At 39.1% G+C, this 19,367-nt stretch overlaps 1 protein-coding gene and 1 long non-coding RNA gene across 2 annotated transcripts; one reads left to right on the top strand and one right to left on the bottom strand.

Annotated features, from left to right (window-relative positions):
- Positions 1–2,631: 2,631 nt before the first annotated feature.
- On the bottom strand, positions 2,632–19,003 carry si:ch211-153b23.4 (uncharacterized protein LOC335392 homolog). Its single transcript, XM_052022174.1, has 10 exons — positions 18,883–19,003; positions 13,673–13,790; positions 13,468–13,572; positions 9,840–11,522; positions 8,283–8,382; positions 7,340–7,488; positions 6,855–6,967; positions 6,004–6,093; positions 5,785–5,906; positions 2,632–3,962 (listed from the first exon to the last, which is right to left on the bottom strand). The coding sequence occupies exons 1-9, from the start codon at positions 18,946–18,948 to the stop codon at positions 5,817–5,819; spliced, it is 2,514 nt and encodes an 837-aa protein (XP_051878134.1). The 5' UTR covers positions 18,949–19,003; the 3' UTR covers positions 2,632–3,962; positions 5,785–5,816.
- On the top strand, positions 13,998–16,556 carry LOC127573720 (uncharacterized). Its single transcript, XR_007956805.1, has 3 exons — positions 13,998–14,146; positions 15,371–15,423; positions 16,433–16,556. It is a non-coding gene; the product is annotated as an uncharacterized LOC127573720 (long non-coding RNA).
- Positions 19,004–19,367: the final 364 nt, after the last annotated feature.

Below are 19,367 nucleotides of genomic sequence, written 5' to 3'. Positions count from 1 at the left end.
GGAGTCAACTGGGTGAACGTTTCACTGTATTCCCTCTATAGCAAGTATATCCTTCCTGCACACAATATCCCAGTTACAGACTCATCATTATTGCAGGAAGACTACTTTTATTGTCAACTCTTAAAATAAGAGCCAACATACCATTTGCTGCTTTAATTGCTTGATGAACCCGCATGTTAGCTGTCAGTAATTTGTATACAAGTACACCCAGGTCTCTCTGAACAATAACAGTATCTCAGCATTTACAGAAATATAAGCCTTTCTATTTTTTCTGTCAAAGTAGATGACCTCATATTTTTCCAAATTATATTCCATTTAGCATTTCTTTGCCCATAAATTCATCCTGCACACTATTATTGCCAATTTGATTTGCTCGGTCTATATTTGGCTTAAAGCCCCCAATGATTATCCTTGTTCCACGCATCTTCAATTTTCTAATTTAAACTACGTCCTCTATTATATTACGTTTAGGGGCCAATATGAAATCCCACCAATATTTTCTACCCCTTGCTACTTGTTAACTCCAGTCATTCTACATCTTGTCTTTTTGAGCTAAGATCCATCCTCTCTACTGCCTTTACCCTACTCTTAAGTTATGGGTTGGCCCACCTCTTTTTCCTTTTTGCCTAATTATCCTGGAATATTTTATTCCCAACCCTGGTCACTTTGCAACCATGTTTCTGGAATGGCTGTTGGATTTCACCCTTTTATTTCTACTGGTGTAATTTATTTTCATACCTTGTTGCAGTTGGAATGTGTAATCAGATAGAAAGCCTTTGGTTTTGTCACAGTGCAATTTTTCCTGCTTTGTTTTTAATTGGAGGAATACTCTTATATTTGCATTTTCTGGGAGACTTTAGTTATCATGATCCATTTTGCTATTTTACACCATTGTTTTGCCCATTCTCTGTAATGTTTCAAATTCAATTCCCCTCCACCAGAACCGTCCCGACTCCTCCCCATTATTTTGTTTTAAGCCTTATCTACAGCCTGATTTATTCAAGTCGCTGGATCAATGGCCCCAGCTCTATTCAAGTGAAGCCCATCCCAACAGAATAGCTCCCTCTTTCCCCAATACCGATGAAAGCCATTTCTCCTACACCAATATTTGAGCCCCACTTTTAACTCTCTGATCTTATTGACCCAATGCCACAACTGTTATGGTTTTGCTTCCCTGCACTGGCCTTTTTTCCTTCCACTAACCTTGTCAGGACAAATGCTGTCATCATGCACTGCATAAAAATACCGACAAGATCAGGACCTGCATTCCCTGTAGTTTTCCCTCTTGGCTACTCTGCTTCGTGCCACACCACCACACATATGAAGAAACATGATAGTTGTCCACAAAGTACTTTCAATATATAGAGAGGACCTAGCAAACCCATACTCTAGGCCAAATCATTTTGTCAAGGCCTCTTCAATTCCTTTATCCCACCTCAGGTTCCTAAGTGATAGTTGTGACAGTTGTGAGCATACCGTTTTTATGGCACTCTTTGATGTTGAACCAAAGTTGTGAAATCATTTCCTCAAATACTGGTAGAAATAACACAACTTTTGGTTATGAGGATAGGTTGAGTGAGCTAGGGCTTTTCTCTTTGGAGCAAAGGAGGATGAGAGGTGACTTGATAGAGGTGTACAAGATGATAAGAGGCATAGATCGAGTGGACAGTCAGAGACTTTTTCCCAGGGCAAAAATGGCTAACACAAGGGGGCATAATTTTAAGGTGATTGGAGGAAGGTATAGGGGGATGTCAGGGGTAAGTTTTTTTTTACACAGAGAGTGATGGTTGCGTGGAACGCGCTGCCAGCAGAGGTTGTGGTGGCAGATACGTTAGGGACATTTAAGAAACTCTTAGACACATGAATGACAGAGAAATGGGGAGCTATGTGGGAGGGAAGGGTTAGATAGACCTTAGAACAGGATAAAATGTCGGCACAACAATATGAGCCGAGGGGCCTGTATTGTGCTGTAGTGTTCTATGTTCTAATTTTAAGAAGCTAATCCAGTTATTTAAAATGCTGATACTTCCTATGACCACCTAACCTGCATTCCTCCCAGTATATTAACAAAGAAAGTGGTTACACTTTTTTGGGAATTTCACATAGATTATCTCCTATTTTTCTAACCTCTGGAGGGTATGGGTCCAGTTCTTTTAAAAATCTTTCCTCGTGACAAACCCATCTGTACGAGGAATTTGTTTGTCAAACCTGTCACAGTCTGGAACATTGCTGCAGAATTCTGCAGGCCAGTTTCTTAGATTCAGCCATTTTCAGGTGTCTGGTCAAAGATTTGCCCTCCGTAAAAAGATCAAAAGTGGGGATGTTAGTTGATGGATGTTCAAATCATCTTGCAGTTCTTCAGATAAATCATGCAGGTTACTGCAACTCCCTTTATCCAATGTAACACAGTACTTTCCCTGTGGATAGGATAGAACAACTTAAGAAGCCCAAAGAAACTGTCTCACGAAAAATTGAGGGCCTCAATGATAGTAGTTACCAAATTGCTACTCTAAGGCTTGGATATACATCAGCATCACAACAAAATCTTAGCTGGGGAACAAAAACTGTTCTTCAGTCAGTGATACAAAAATTCAGTTAGTTTATGGTCAGAAAATATATAATAACTCACAGTTAGAAACTTAGATAATTTTTTATTACAAAAAGCTCATACAATATGAAGTGCAACTACATCTCTCTGTTCTTTCAAATTTCAACTTGTTCATATATACACATTTCAATGAATTCAGAATAACAATAGATTTTTCATTCAGCTTATCTGCCCCCAGCTGAACTAGAAAATACATGATTCCCATTGACAAATCATATGCTTTGAGAACCTCTTCTGCAAATAAAAGAACAGTGAACATCAAATCTAATTTTATAAAATGATTCATTATGATTTAGACCTGGTGATCAATTGGAGGTGTCTGTTCTCAAGTGTGCAGGTGTTCAATCCTGCTTACAGTTGTCTTGCAAGTTGCAAAATTTTAACTTGAAACCGTTTTCATAATTTGGAAAACCACATTCATGACAATTTCAATGATGCAAGACCCCATTCCCAAACCCCTCCCTCACCACAAACACTTTTGCTTGTACCATCACTGCCTTAATCTTCTCTGTTTGAAACAGTTCCTTTTCACTTTCAAATCACTGTATTAATCTTTGGTCTCTGAAGGGAATATTATCTTGTTTTTGGTTATAATGATTATTATACTAAGCTGCTTTGACGGGAAAGGTTCTGGGTTTATCAGTATTTTGATGAGCAGTTGTCATTGCATCAATGATATGAACGTAAACATTTCTTAAAGCTTTTGGGGATGAATCCAGATTTGGTGGGACCATTGTTATTCCTTCTCTGTGATTTATAATTCTTGTGGACAGCAAGACCACAGGGGTTCAGAGAAGAAATCAGATAGTTAAGTTCCAACAAGCCTCACTGTGGTCCAATTACACTCCATCCCATTTGTGTCTATGTGAATAATTCCTCCTCCAACGAGTGGGAATGATGCATTAGAGCATGTATGTAGGGAGATGCAAGAGAAATGCCAAAACCATTTGGTAGTAAAAATTAGAGACTTGTCTACAGATTTGGCTGCACAGCTATCATACCACTACCCCCGAATTACTTTAGCAAAATACTGTAAAATTGTGCAGATCATGGAAATTTGACACAACTCGGAAGATACTGGGAACAATCAGCAGCTCTGTCAGCATCACTTGAGGTATCATCTTTTGTGCTCGTAGTTGTGTTTACAAAAGTATAGTTTACAAATTCTTTCAGTAATACTTATACATTACAACTTCTTATCCTCTTCCACCTCGTTTGTAAAGGCCATGTTGGCAAAGGCATTTGGGTCCTGTGGCTGTTGAGCTGTTCTAAGTTCTGAATGATCCTCAGTGAATCCATCATTGGAATAGCCTTTTAGATATTTCTTCTGCACTTCTTCAAACAACCGCAAGATCTTCAGTCAAAATATAAATAGTTCATTAGCAAGCAAATAAACAGTTTTAGAGTTCTAGGTCTGTAATGATATTTAGCTTTAAAATAAATACTTTAAAAATTATTCCTGAAATGATTTAGTGTGTAAATATGATACAATACACACCAGGTGCTTGTGGGTTTGATTCAAGAAATTCATCCTCAGGTGTTTGCACTGTATGTGAATATATGATTGTGCTCCACTTCCAAAATTGACTTCAAAGAAGGCAAATTTCAGTAGCAGAGTACTACACACGTGTTTAATGTAAGCAACTGAAGATAAACTGCTCATTCACCTAATCTCTTTAATGGGAATCTGTAGGCAATTGAGGATCAAACCATCCTTAATTCATTGGTGAGAAAATAAAAATAATGTAACAAAGTTTCTCATTTTCCTTTACTATTCAGTATGGATGTGGGTAGGATAGGCTTTGATTGTGATGTCCTCTTTAATCATCAGCTGCCAGTCCAGAATTGGCTGGACTTTCAGCAGCCATTGCACTGCACCCCAACAACAGAAAGTAGCTTCGGAAGAAGCAGCTGAACAATGAAAATAATTTTACATTCAAGAACACACAAACTGTGAAAGTACAGTATTGTACATGCTTACAACCATTAATATTTAGTTGTGTTGAGGGAATAAGTGGCCTTGCTGAGCTTATGTCACTCTTTAATGGGAGGTATCTCCTCATCTGGATAAAGATCTTCTACAAACAATTGTTTTCAGATCAAAGAAATAACCATGGCCATGAAAATGCATAGTGAATTGAACAAGGTGAATAGAATGAGCAATTATTCTAATATCTTTATTCATTCACAGGACGTGAATACCACTGAGAATATCTGCATTGATTGTCCATCCCTAACTACCCTATAACTTAGGAGTCAACCATATTGATGGGTCTGGAGTCACATTTAGACTAGACCCTATCAGGATGAGCTCTTTCCCTTCTTGAAGGACATTCAGGAACTAGATTTTCTTTTAAGTAACAATCTAGTTGTTCCATGGCTATTGTTACAGGGTGTGTAGGAGGTTATACAGACAGGAATAAAGGAAAAATCCTGAGCAACACAAATACTCAAATAGTTTTGAAATGAATAAAGATGAAAATGAGGGAGACTCTAAGTAGACCTATTGTTAAATGATGGTCAACTAAAACAAGTAACAAAAAAAGTATTAGGATAAGGAATAATATTGAGACATCAACAGGATGAAAGTCAGAGAAAGTTGAGATTGTACTGAGACATGTTGTAGTAAGACTATGTTTTGTCTACTATGCCCAGATCTGGCATACTAAAGCAAATACAGGCAGTTCAAAGTAGAAAAAAGAACAAAACTGATCCTAATGTCAATGAAGTGAGCTATTTTGAGCCACTGTAAAAAAAACCTGCACCCTTCAACTGAAAAAAAGAGGACATCTGGGAAGTGATCTTTTTGGAACACAGGGCAGTAACCAGAATGGAACCAGTAAATCTAAAAGATTACTTCAAATTATGAGACCCCCAAAAGGTGAAAAAAGAAATAGAAATGCAAATTCGCTTGCTTTTCACAAAGAGCTGTGGCAGCCTGGAGTAGACTGGTGACAATGAAAACCCTGGAAACATTCAAGAATGAATTGGCTGATAAAATGGCAGTGGGATTGGAGCCTTTTGAAATCTTTCTGAGTGCATTCATGAGTTCAAATGGCTTTTGTCATCTTTGTTTTTGTTTTGAGATTCAACTCTTAATTGTACAACAAATACTTTAGAACTTGATTTCAGAACAAATATGTTTACATCAGAGCAATATATCAAGTTATTCTTACCTCTGATTTGGGCACAATGCAACTCTAAGAAACTAAGTGTACCCCATCTCTATCTTGGTACAGTCCACAACAGTAGAGGCAATATTCTCAGGTGAAGGCCCATCACACAATACACCATCAACCTGTACCAGGAACAAATTTTCTATGAATAATTATCTGTGATATTAGATATAGAAATTACATTTAAAAGTCAAAGAATAAGTTGTAGCAAAACATTACCTTCTCGCCAAGTTTGGCATAGACCTGATTGTGGTGTGTGGTGTCTGCTTCTCCTGTTGGATTTGCTGATGTCACTGCTATAGGACCTACCTGCACATGCAGAGAAAAAGGAGTTACCACATGGACAGAAGTGGGTCCACAGTCATTCCCTTCTCTGGTTAAACTGCTGCTGCGGAGCAAGTAAGAGCTCCATGATGAACCTTAGCAATCTGGCTGTTGAAAGAAAATTAGCAATGGTTTTTGCTTGTGATTATTATACAGTGACTTCTGCTGGAAGGCCTTGAAGTTAGGGAGGACTGTGTCAGGTCAAGATGAAATTCATGCTCTTCCAATCACTACAGTAATTATCTTTAATCAAACTTCAGAATAAGACCTTATGTGATGAGGTTTATCTAACATTCCAACACTTTAACATATAGCTAAATAGCATTTTATTGGTAATTGTGAAACACTTATAATTTGGCCACATCAAATTAAACAATAATACAAATGGAGCTAACTATTGCTTCATAGATACAAGTCTTTCCCATTGAAACAAGTAGATATTTTGTAAATGAAAATTTTTTTAAAAACTGCAGATGTTGGAAATCTGAAATAAAAACAGATAATGCTGAAAATTCTCAGTAGATTTGGTAGCATTCTGTGAGGGGTTATTGATCTGAAATGTTAACTCTATTTCTCTCCTCACAGGTGCTGAGTATTTCTAAACAATTTAAAATTTTCATTTCGGATATTCTGTGAAAGCTTCCACTGAATTGGGAAGTAAATAAAAGCAATAAAAATATCAAGGAAATTCACTAGTACATGCAAAATACATACAATAATGTCAAAGATCCATAGGAATATTTCACCTGGTCGATGAGATGTGTTGTAACAGCACAGTCTGGAATCCTAATAGCGATGCTCTGAGGAGTCCCGATATATTTATCTGCATGTTTCAATCCAAATGGTTTCAGCCATTCACCTTCCAATGAAAACAGCTCTTGTTAATAATTATCCTCCCACATTTATTTAACTTAGATTTGACAGATGAATTACGTGCTAATGCAACAGGCAATTCATTTTCAATGATCTTGGTATGTCATACATGCATGGAATGTCTCTGGTCTTATTTTGGAAAACAGATGATACTCCACCAAGAGAGAATGCACTCAGGTGTTTTTATCCCCCAACTGCATTTTTATATTGCCAAGAATAAAGAAGTCCAAGAACAGATTGCTAATCTGTCATTTGAGCCGGAAAATGAAACAATACAACTGAGGAAGAAAAAAAAATTCAGTTGGTAGGGGTGGAGGCGGGGGGAGGAAGAATATGGAAAGTATCAAAGGCATATTACCCCTGGGGATGACAAGACTGATAGACGATGGCCAAACTGTCTGCATGAAATCCCACAAGAGAGGGTTTAACAGATGTTTGACTGGTTCCAGTTGTGCTAAGCTGGAGATCCACAGAGACATGGGCCTCTCTTTGGCCTGTTTCTTTGTGCTGTGCAAACAAATAAAAGAAAAAAATGTCTTATCTATATTATTTCCATCTATAAATTATAGAGCATCAAAATATTGCTGCTATTTGTATGTGTAGATTACTTGACATAAGGAAATGAATTAGTCATCTTTAGCTCATCATATTAGCTCTTCAATAGAAATAGTCTAATAAATGGAATATAGTGCTTTCAAAGGTGTTTTTCCATTATTTTTACATACAACAAATGTTGTTACTTTACACATATATTCCATGACAAATGTATTGGAGGTTTTAAATATGACCCACTCATTTTTTGAGCATTTAACATTTAAATTTTGAGATACGTTGAAGTAACCTAATGATCTAATAAGCAAAGAAATCAGATTCACTGCTTCACAGTGGCTTCATAATAAGTTGACAACAAAAGTAGATATGTTAATGCAGATGCTGGAAATGTGAAACAGAAATAGAGAATGCTGGAAACACTCAGCAGGTCAGGCAGCATCTGTGGAAAGAGAAACAGAGTAAACATTTTAGGTTGAAGACCCCTCTTTAATCTGTCTGACCTGCTGAGTGTTTCCAGTATTTTCTGGAAGTAGATGCATTTTTGTTGCAGTTCAGCTTTCATGTTTGTAAATTTCAGGATTTAACAAATACAACAGCAAATAATTCCCAATATGCAACTGTTATTTTCTGTGCTCAGAGCAAATAAAAATGTCTTGACAGATGCATTAGTGAGATTATCCTCCCCTAAAGCACTGAAGATCTGTGGTACTCCCCCACGTAAATAACACTCAATGTAAAACAGTTCTTACTTGTAAGCTTTCTCAACAGCATCAGGACGATTGCAGGCTGCCACCAGCACATACACAGTGTCTGTTGGAATACCACATATTCCTCCATTTTTCATAATTTCTGCAGAAAAGAAGTTATAAAATAAAGAATACAGGAAAACACCAAGCAACATATGTTTTTTTTCCCAAATACTTTCACTATTATGATGTAGGAAGTGATAGAATTAGAAGACAATGAGGACTTCTGACAAAAGGCTACAAGGGATCTGACAAGATTAAGCCTAGTAAACCCTCCACTGGTGAATCTACCATGTGGCATAAATGCAAAATTAACAAGCGAGGAGAAAAATGGTCATCAGCCAAAATAATGATGGGAAAGATCAGGAATTGCAATATGGAAGGAACTGTGAATGACCGTACTGAAGTCAGTTACTCCAATTCCACTTAATTATCCTTTCATTGCAGCTTTTCATATTCTTTCTTTTAAAATAAGCATTTAATTACCTTTTAAATACAATGGCCACATGGAAGAAAAATTCATTTTGAACCTTTGAGGAAAAGTAAATTCCAACTTTCTTTTTGTGCTTGTTTTGACAATCTTAAGTTTAATGCATCCTTGTTATGAATTTGTCTGCAATCTTTCACACTGTCCTCTCACAAACTTTGAAAATCTCTTGTTGCCTTCTAAATCCTTTCTAATCTATTTCTTTTCCAGTCAAAAAATTCCTCGAGTTTCAAGCTTTTCTTTGTATCTGTGACATCATATAATTCTAGTTAAACTTCTCAGTATGTTTTCAATCGCTTTTAATATCCTTTCTGTAATAGTTTGTATAGAACAGGATGGATTACTTCAGTGATGGTCTACCCATTGTCTTCTAAATGCAATATTACCTCCTAGATATTACATTCTACGTTTTAAAAACCTAGCTTTTCAGTCACCATTGTATAGCCTTTCTATCCTCACTCCTACTGTTACAAATCTATGCACCAGCACGATTAGATCTCTTTTCTTCATTCTTTGGACCATTTCACTTTCAACTGCACATACAAATGTCTACCACATACCTTTTCACCTTGCTCACCTGTCCCTGTTTCTTTCTAATCTTTTTTTTACAGTTTACCAAGGTCCTAATTTTGTATCATTGGCAAATATAAATTTCATGCTCTAAGCTTGCAGCAAGTTGTTTAAAAAATGTTGTTTAGAACTGCGGAATAAAGTTACCAGAGAACATTACGCAAATTGACAATAAACATAGATGATCTCATTGGTCTTCCTGATAACTTTTATGCTGTCTTATCATTTCATGGTCATTACAAATGGATTAACAAATAAGTAAATAGTAAAGCAGTTTTAAAACTAACAGCCTAGTAATTAAACTTATATAATTATTATTTGCATGATAAACCTATCTTAGAGGCTACATACCAAAATACAAATTAGAAGCAGGAGTAGATCATTCAGCTTGGCTGATCTGAGTGTAACCTCTGCATTACCTCTTAATCTTACAACATGTTTAAATATATGAACACAACAATGAAATGACCATGTTGAATTCAGCATTTTTTGCTGAGCCTTACCTGCAATTTTTCTGACTGAGGTGGTTTTTCTTGAAGGCAAATGAGGGCATATGGAATTGCTCTGCCCAAATCCACACAGGCTTGCCCAAGCCTGTCCCAAGGGTAACTGGGGGCTCTCAAAGTTTTGGTTAAAGAGGGTGGCCAGAAAGCAGTAAAAACTAACTAAACCAAAAATGATGGTGACTCCAATATCGTATCCAAAAGGAATTGAATTAACAGCATCCAAAAGGAAGCTGATTAGGATCAATTGAAAGCTGAGTGAGAAGGCAAACCATGCTGCATTAAGAAAGCAAGTCCCTATCACCACAAAGCTGTTAAAGAGCAGGAAGCAAATAATTCCTACTGAAATACCAAACCCTCTTGTGGAACCATAGAGACCACCATATCTAGTCAAGCCCCAGATTATCCATACTAAACCATATAGGATGAAAGCACAGCTTTCTAGGGTTTTACCCCAAGAAAAAGAGATTGAGCCACACAGAATCTGTAGGACACCCCCAGGAATAACTATCCAAGGCAGGACTACTGTGGCTAAAGGTGCAGAAGGATTAACTGATACAGAAATGGCAAAAGAAGCCACAACGTTACAGGCAAGGGCTAGAATCTCAGCATCTGAATACCTGGAGTATCCCAAGTATGGGCTGTGGGAGTCTTTATCTGACTTCAAAGATAAAGCATTCATCCTACTGAATAAAGCCTTTACAACCCCTTTTCCAGTGGGAATAGTAAAGTACCCCATGCTATTGAAAAGGAAAATTAATGTTAAGCAAGCAGATGCTACAAATATAGCCACACTGACCCCCTGTGCTCCACCACTGAAAAAGCCAATGGGGTGAGCTGCCACTGCTAAACAATATGCAACAAAAAACAACAAATACATTCCATCAACAAGGCTTTTGCTAGTCATAAATAGAGCCAGAATAAAAAATAGGACAGCAAGAACAATAGGGACTGGAACTGGAAAGAAGGGTTGACTATTTTGCCAGAGGCTATAAAGCAAAGCATAGCCCTCTGCAAATTTTAATATGGAGGTAAAACCAAAGAACGTAGCATTCAGGGTGTCAAGAGCCCTGTAAGACAAAATGCAAACAATAATTTGGTAGACACCTGCCGTCCACAGCCAGGGAACCTGACCAACAAACAGAATGGAGGTTACACCCAAAACGTGGCATCCTAACACACTGGCAGATAGCATATTAGTAATGTACCCCAGAATTATTGTGTCATTTTTAAAGAGGCTCGGAGATGTAGATTGCAGATGGGAATTATTTTTGGACAGACCAGTCCCCGGGAGAGTTATTTTTCCTTTACTTAGGAAGACAGAAGCACGGCCCAATCCAAAGTAAATTCCTATAAAGGACACTATCAAATAATTTGAAGCCACTGAAGCCTGACCAAAAGATTGATTATATAATGCAGCAATCTCATGGGCATTAGCAAGAGAAATAGCAAAAGCAATCACAGCCGGGATCACTTCCTTTTGGATTATCCCCACCACCCCAATGATGAAGAGCACCAAGACAAAAGCTGCGTAGCCAGGGACCAGAGCATTCCTGATTCCACTATCCTGAACAACTTTCTCTCCAATTAAGATGTGGATCAGGCCAGATCCACACCACAGAGCAGACACCGTCAGGCACAGGTTCACAAACAGCGTAGCTTGACTTGAACACTTCCTTATACCTGCAGAAAAAACAAGCAGAAGATAAATAACAAAATAGACCACATAGGCTTTACACATGTTCACCGTGTTACACTGACTGTGAACCACACAAACAAGCCATTCTTTCCAGATAGTCTATAATTTTTTTTCTGCTTCAAATGAGAATCCTCCCACCTAAAAACTTCCAGGCAGCATCGGCGGTGAGGGAAAGGAAATTCACATTTCAAGTTGCTAATCATACAACAGACATAAAACTTAATTCTGGATTTCCAGCATTCACAGTATTTTGCTTTCCTCCCATCCTATTTCATCTACCCCCATCTTTTCCTTTCACCCTTATGTGCATTCTGGCTTCCTCTTGAACGCATTTGTGCCATTTACCTCTACTACTCCCTGTGATAGTGGGTTTCACACTTTTAACATCGGGAAAATAAGTTTTTCCTGAATAGCCTATTAAACATTATTTCCTATTATTTCCTGAATACCATACTTGTGACCTCTTTTGGCTTGTTGGAGTCTTTTCTCCAGCCATTGATTCACATTATATCCTATTCAAGATTATATGGATAAATCAGCACTGAAAAGGCCATGGGGATATCTTGCAGACAAAGCAAACTTCTTCTATCATTTAGAATTGCCACAATAAATAATATTCTTAATCTATGCTTGACATTAGAAATTAACGTAGATGGCAAACCAGTTAACTTCCTTAAATACACCTTCTGTGTCAGAACAATGTAAATACATTTGTTTTAAATTCATCGTGGAATGTGAGCACTTGTATCACAAAATGTCCTTGTGAAAGTGGTGAGCTGCCCCCTTGAAACCCTGCAGAGAGGTATCCTCACAGGGTATTGTTGGTTTTGGTACAACTTCGTGGCTTCATTGACCACTTCAGGGTAACAGTTAAGATCGTGCTGCTGTTCGTTGGAGTCGCCTATAGGTCAGACTGGGCAAAGATTGTAGACGTCTTCCTCCAAAAGGTTTTCTTTAAGCAGTTCCGTAGCATAATCATAATCACCAAAAGTAGTATTTTTTTAAATTTATCGTGGTAATTCTGGAGAGTGTTGGATCAATAGGTTTGAGACCTCACCGTACACAAAAACAAATTTTTCATCTTATGCATTTTACAGTCGGCATTTTAGATAAATATTAATATGTAAATTAGATGACTTAATGAGCGATCTACTCAATCTCCTGCTAACTTTAGAAAAAGGCGAGTTGTTCCAGGAGCCTCACTCAATTTCTAGTTTACACAAATGCCCAAGAATTGTAAACTCGTTTAGAAGCTTCCGATACAATCGAGTTTAGGTATCCCCGAAGGCTACATTGAAAATGCACTCGCTGCGACCAAGAGGAAGATAGGTTCTAACACTGGTCTTTAATAAATCAGGCGATCATGCCTGGACGCTAAATTAAACCCCGAAATTCATTCGGACGAAAACAACATGGGCTCATTTAAATAATCAGTGGTCCTTGCTTAAGAGTACCGCGTAAATTTGGAGTGAGAAATTGCTTTTACTTTCCCGAGTTGGCCGCTTAGTCAAATATCCCTTGACTGGCTGACTGAAGTGGACCGATGGCAATGCGACTGCATCCCAACATGAAGTGGCATTTCAGGTGTAAGATGTGTGTGTGTGTGTGTGTGTGTGTGTGTGTGTGTGTGTGTGTGTGTGTGAGAGAGTGAGAGTGTGTGTGAGTGAGAGTGAGTGTGTGAGTGAGAGTGAGAGTGTGTGTGAGTGAGAGTGAATGTGTGAGTGTGAGTGTGATTGAGAGTGAGTGTGTGAGTGTGAGTGTGTGTGTGTGAGTGTGTGTGTGAGTGAGAAAGAGCGAACATCGCGCTTGTTCAGAGAAGCTAAACAAAGAACAACAGGAGTTTGCATTGCATTTTAACACACTGGAACGGCGGCTAGCTGCAATGATTTCTAATTCCCCTCTCAGTATTGGTAGCGCACTGGGACCTACCAGTATAGCATAGGAGAGCCGCCACGATAAGCAGTAATATGCCCAAAGCCGTACTGGGGATCGGCAATACAGTCGAGTAGTAGTTCACCACCAGCAACAACGCACCTAACACACAATAAACAGGGGTCATTGTTTATGAAGAATGCAAGAAATTTAGGAGAAAATCCTTGAATCTATTAACTAAAACGGAATGCTCGGCGCTTACCTGCGCATATACTAAGAATCCCCACAGAATAGTGCAGAGTCTCGGCGCTGTCGTGTTCCTGTTCCATGTCGAGCTCTGCGATGAATGTATTGGAAACTCGGTAATCTTGAACCGAACTCTGTGAAATGAAAATTTTCTTTAATATTTTGTAAATTAGTCTGTGTGCGCTAATTTCTTGATCCCCAGATTAACTAGTAGCTCGTTTACTGCTCTCTTATATCAACTTCCCACATCCTGCTTTCAGACACGTTGGATATGCAAATCCGACAGAAGACTTCCGATAGGGTGTTTCAGGCGCACTGTCATTCTACCTGTGATTGCGGTGGGACGATTACATCGCAGCTCGGCAATGGTTCCAGAATGGAATGCGACGAAGAGAGGTGCCTGGCATCTAGGGATGATGTTACTAATGAATGGGTTGAATGATCCTGTTGTTTCCGGAAGAATTTAAAAAGTGAACAAGAAGGCGGGGCGGTAAGGATTAAATTCCTCGGTGACGCCGAAACACCACCTTTTCCCGTATGGAAGACAGGCATTAATGCAAAAAACTGCAATAGAAACTATTGGAATGAATGTGGGTGCAGTGCCGGTACCAGGGCAAAGCTCCAGCCCATCTTTCTTTCGATTCTGATCCAAAGGTTGCGTTTGATGCATTGAAAATGTATTCTCCAGCATTTACGGTTATTGGAAATCTGAAATAACCTGTAACGCGTATGCGGAGATGCACTGTTTCCGCATTAAACCCACTTTGGCTAGAAGAATCGCATCAAATGCAAACGGCAACTTTACTAAGATGAGCGAACCTGGGCTAGCAGAGAGGATACCATCAGGGTTATGGCTGACGAGAAAGTACACCTTCTCTAGAGGCATAACAACCTTTTACAGAATTCCCATTATATATTGGGATGGGCATTGTACCAGTGAAAATGTCCTTTTTAGAGACTGGCTCAAACACGAGATTCACACAAAGTGATAGCTTCTCCAAAGGTAAATCGATCGCACCTCCACGCTCCATGCGAGTGTCTTAGTTATCAATAAATAACCAGAGGGTGATATCAAATAGTTACAGAACTCTGGGACAAGGTCTGGAAAATGTCAATGGCCAACAATGCGGAACAAACCACAGCCGAAATGCAATTTACCCTTTTCCTTACACAATGCCGGATCAAATTAATTTCCTCCAAGTGTAATCTCAATGACTAACGAATAACTAAAATGTAGTCTCGACTTTTGAAAAAAAAACACTTGCACAAATACCTAGCCAAACTGAAATAATGCGATTCTAAATGTTGTGTTCAAAAATACGTAAAATTTAGATGAGTTTAGGAAATACATAAAACATCACCCACCATTTTCTTCTGATAATGTATTAATTATTAAGACCAACTGAGACTACAATACCCTGTGTGCGAGGTGTTGACTATTCACTGAACAACAGTGTCTAGTTTACAGCACCATTCCCTGAACCTTCTCATATCCACGCAAGAGGCAGTACAGCTACATGAGGGGAGAGCTGCACATAAAGGCGGACTGCCGCACTGCCCACCCATTCCTAAACCTTTTGACCCAGTTGAAACACAAGCTGAAATAATTTTTTGCAGTTTATTTTCGGTCATTCGGCCTATAACTTGGCAGTTATTTTGTTATTTTTTTCTGGCAAAGACTTACTTCAATTATTGATAGCTCCCTCTCTTGTAGGTTAGCAGTTGCAGAAGACTGCCCCCGGCTGGAGACATTTTGTTTATAGACAGGTAAGCCCTAGGCTACGGCGCTGTATTTAAGGGAAAATGCTTTGGTTTTCTGAGGCCTCCCAACATGAAATATAAGGGCCGATTGTTATCTCGGTCTGCAAACTCAACACTCCAAGAGGGGAACTCTAACTTCTGTGTTAAAGAAGGCGGCTTGGATTTATGTAACACCTGTCACTTCCTTTCAGAACATTCCACGCCACTTGAGAATCAATTAAACGTTTTAGAAGTGTCTTCTTCTTGGGCAGCCCTGAAGTGGAGAATACATCCACCAGGGCTTTGTGGATTCTCGGGAGGCTGATAAGGTCACCGTGGAAACCACAGACTCATCCATGGAAGGGGCAGGTGGGTGGGGAGTTTGCAAGGTGGTTTGCTTCTTCCACTGTTTGTGTATGCTTCTGTGTTCACGGGATGGAGGTTCTCAATACCACACGGAATGTTCCTTCTCCACTTTGAGCAGTCATGACATTGTAATATAGAAAACATGGCAGCTAACTTGTACACAGAACATCCCGCAACACATGTTTCGGGAGGATAAATATAGGCCAGAACATGACTCCATTGCTCTTTTTCCAAAAAAAGAGAATCCTTTACCATCATCCAAGTGAGCAGATGGTGCAATATGCAATACACGTGACAGACGGCAGCTCTGACTTCTGCAGCACTGGAGGATCAGCTAGATCTTTGTGTTCACGCCTCTGGAGTAAGAATTGAAAGCATACCCTTAGACCCAAAGGGGTAAGCACATTTTCACTTGATGTCCAAGGTCCATTTTCAAAGGGTTTATCTTCAAACACAATTACATGTTAAAAAATGCAAGATCTTCCATGCACCAGACATTTTGAAATGGATGCATAACAAGGAATGGCTTTTAAATATCCTTTAATATGTTTGCTTAGTACAGCTGAAAATACTTCTATAGTAAATTTTCATTTTTAATTAAGTTGTGGTATATTAGTTAGTAAATTAACAAAAAAGAAATATTTTTAAAATGTTGCTGTTATTGTCTTAGCACCTAATACTGCCAAACTACAGCATGTTATCATTACCCAGCATGAGTCAACAGAATCAACAGAGGAGCAAAGAACAAAATGGAAGGAAAAATCCTGCTATCAAAATCATGCTTTTATTCTTTGTAGCAATTACATAGTTACCTGAACAAGTAATAAAAGCCAATATTCATTTTTAATGTGACTCTGCTTTCTTAAAACAAGAACACTGCTCAATGCTACTGTGAATGTTGGCATCTCTCTAACACCTCATCCAAGTGTTGCCTCACAAATGTTGGCATATTTGATGGGCCAAATCCTCTGTTCATTCAACATCAACACACATGTATTCTCTTGTGGGGTGAATTGGTTGTAATTCATATTGGGCACCTTGTTTGACATTTGCTTTTCCTAAGTTAGAGGGCTGAAGTCAACTCCATCATATCAGCTTTGTCTAAGAGCAACTAATTCAGTACAGTCAATGGCTGAAATCTTAGGAATCTGCTTGCTTGCATTATTTAATAACGTACAATACATTTGCCTGGTGAAGCCATGAGGAAGCCAACCTGCTTTGTCCTTCTCTGTTCTCAGTCTCATCAATACTACTTAACTTAAGATAAGATAAGATCTTTATTAGTCACATGTACATCGAAACACACAATGAAATACATCTTTTGCGTAGTGATTTTGGGGGGCAGCCCACAAATATCGCCACGCTTCCGGCGCCAACATAGCATGCCCATAACTTCCTAACCTGTACGTCTTTGGAATGTGGGAGGAAACCGGAGCACCCAGAGGAAACCCACACAGACATGGGGAGAATGTACAAACTCCTTACAGACAGTGGCCAGATTTGAACCCGGGTCACTGGCGCTGTAAAGCATTATGCTAACCACTATGCTAGCATGCCTGCCACTCTATGGCACTCTATGCTCATTTACCATGTAAAAAATGAGCTACTGCGATGCCAAATGGCCCAGGCCACTGTAGTTATGCAGCAGCAGAATGCAAATACAGTTCTGGCTGACTATGTGATGTAGAATCTCAAGGAAGCCAAGTACTGAGTTAATACCTTGATTAGTGATAATAACCACTTCACTGGGAGTTAGAAGATGCATGGGAAGTGTTAAGAGACACCTTCCAGTGCCCCCAAAGAGAGGCAGCTCACAGTTACTACCAAGGTGATATTCAGAAGCTAGGAAGACAACTAAGAAAACAACATGCAGTTATAGTTGCAATGACCAAGGGGACCCTCATGCCAAAATAGCCAAGAAATTGATGAATCTTGATGAAGGTTATATTCTCCCTTACTGCCTCCCTTTGAATGAATTCCCTGCTTTATATTAGCACCAATGAAACAGAAATCCTATGTGAAGGAAACTTCATAAGATGAGACAGTCCCAATCAATCACCCAAGTACTGAAAATCCAGTTAGTGTAATGATTTGAACTCAAGTGTTTCATGCACTGATTGAGGGAATGGGCAAGGAAGTGGCAGAATGCCCAGCAAATGCAGCCACAAATGTAGTTCCCCTAGGAGGTCAATGGGCAGGTGCATATGTCCAATCCCAGCCCTTATATTACTTTGGGTTAGTACAGAGAGGGCAAATAACCCCACACACATGCCTCTTAGAATTGGGAGAAGGCCTGCAGGCGTTTGAATTTTGTCACCTCAGCCTGGTAGATTGTGATTATATTTTAGTTGCACTTTGCCCAGAATTACCACCCTTTCACTGTCTTTGTTAAAGTACTGGATGCTTCAGAGTCATGGAATAGAGTCACACAGCACAGAAACAGACCCAACTCATTCATGCTGGCTAAGTTGCCTACCTGGGCTAGTCCCATCTACCTGTATTTGGCTCATATCCCTCTAAACCTTTCCTATCCATTTACCTATTTAAATGTCTTTTAAACATTGTATTTGTACCTGCCTCCACCACTTCCTCTGACAGCTCATTCCATATACCCACCACCCTCTGCATGACAAAGTTGCCCCTTGGGCCCCCTTAAATCTTTCTCCTCTCATCTTAAATCTATGCCCTTTAGTTTTAGACTCCCCTGCTCCAGGAAAAAGACTACCTTATTTATGCCCCTCATGATTTTGTATACCTGTATAAAGTAACTCAGCTTCCTGTGCTCCAAGAAAAAAAAACCCAGCCTATCCAATCTCTCTTTATAACTCAATCCCTCCAGTCCTGGTAACATCCTTGTGAATCTCTTCAGCACCCTTTCCAGCACTTTTTATAGTGGATGCAGCTTACTTAATAAATCTGTCATGGTCATAACCCATGTCGCTGTACCCACATGTATTTTCTTGCAAGTTACAAATAAGTCTCCGGAGTTATGTTAAGTATGAATTGGCAAATCTTAGAGTCATTGTTAATTCAGATCCAACTGATTTAAGTTTCATTTCATAATCATGTAAAGCAATAATAAACTAAATTATTGCAGCTACAAAGTGTACCAAAGATTACCTTTTCAAACTTACTCACTGGTTGTAAAACATCTCGGATCATTTTGGAGCCTGTGGAATATACCATATGAATACTGTTTCTTCTTTAGAAACAGCTTTCCAACTAATGCAGGAATCCTGGGAAATATGATATAGGTCCAAAAAAAACATTTCCTCTTCTTCCTTAACACCTGCAGCTGGCAAATGGCCTCTGTAGGTGATACACTTGCTCACGTTTCTCCTAAACTGTACAGATACAATTGACCAGCCCCCTGCTCATCTCCATTGGCCCCCCAAATGGACGAGTGCACGTGGATTTGGATTGGGCTTGGTTGTGGCCAGCTTGTTGGTGCCTGTCTCTGCTCGGTTTCACATGTGGCTATTTGGGTGAGAGCCAGAGGGTAAGATAAACAATGTTAAAGTGAGTAACTTCAGAGGCAAAAGAAAGCGGAGCAGGGGAAAACAAAGATAAGTGGAATTGATTGTTATCCGAACAGGTGCCAGCAA

Source organism: Pristis pectinata, chromosome 8 (genome assembly GCF_009764475.1).
Source record: "Pristis pectinata isolate sPriPec2 chromosome 8, sPriPec2.1.pri, whole genome shotgun sequence".
In the NCBI taxonomy this organism is placed as follows: Eukaryota; Metazoa; Chordata; class Chondrichthyes; order Rhinopristiformes; family Pristidae; genus Pristis; species Pristis pectinata.
This window is presented reverse-complemented; position numbering and strand designations above follow the sequence as displayed.

What these genes read in the sequence shown, in the direction of transcription:
- si:ch211-153b23.4 (XM_052022174.1), bottom strand. Translation starts at nt 18,948, where the DNA reads ATGGTATATTCCACAGGCTCCAAAATGATCCGAGATGTTTTACAACCA. An exon ending in CAGTGAGTAAGTTTGAAAAG is followed by an intron (nt 13,791 to 18,882) that starts GTAATCTTTGGT and finishes TTCATTTCACAG; the next exon opens with AGTTCGGTTCAAGATTACCG. An exon ending in CTCAGTCAGAAAAATTGCAG is followed by an intron (nt 8,383 to 9,839) that starts GTAAGGCTCAGC and finishes TCTTTTCTGCAG; the next exon opens with AAATTATGAAAAATGGAGGA.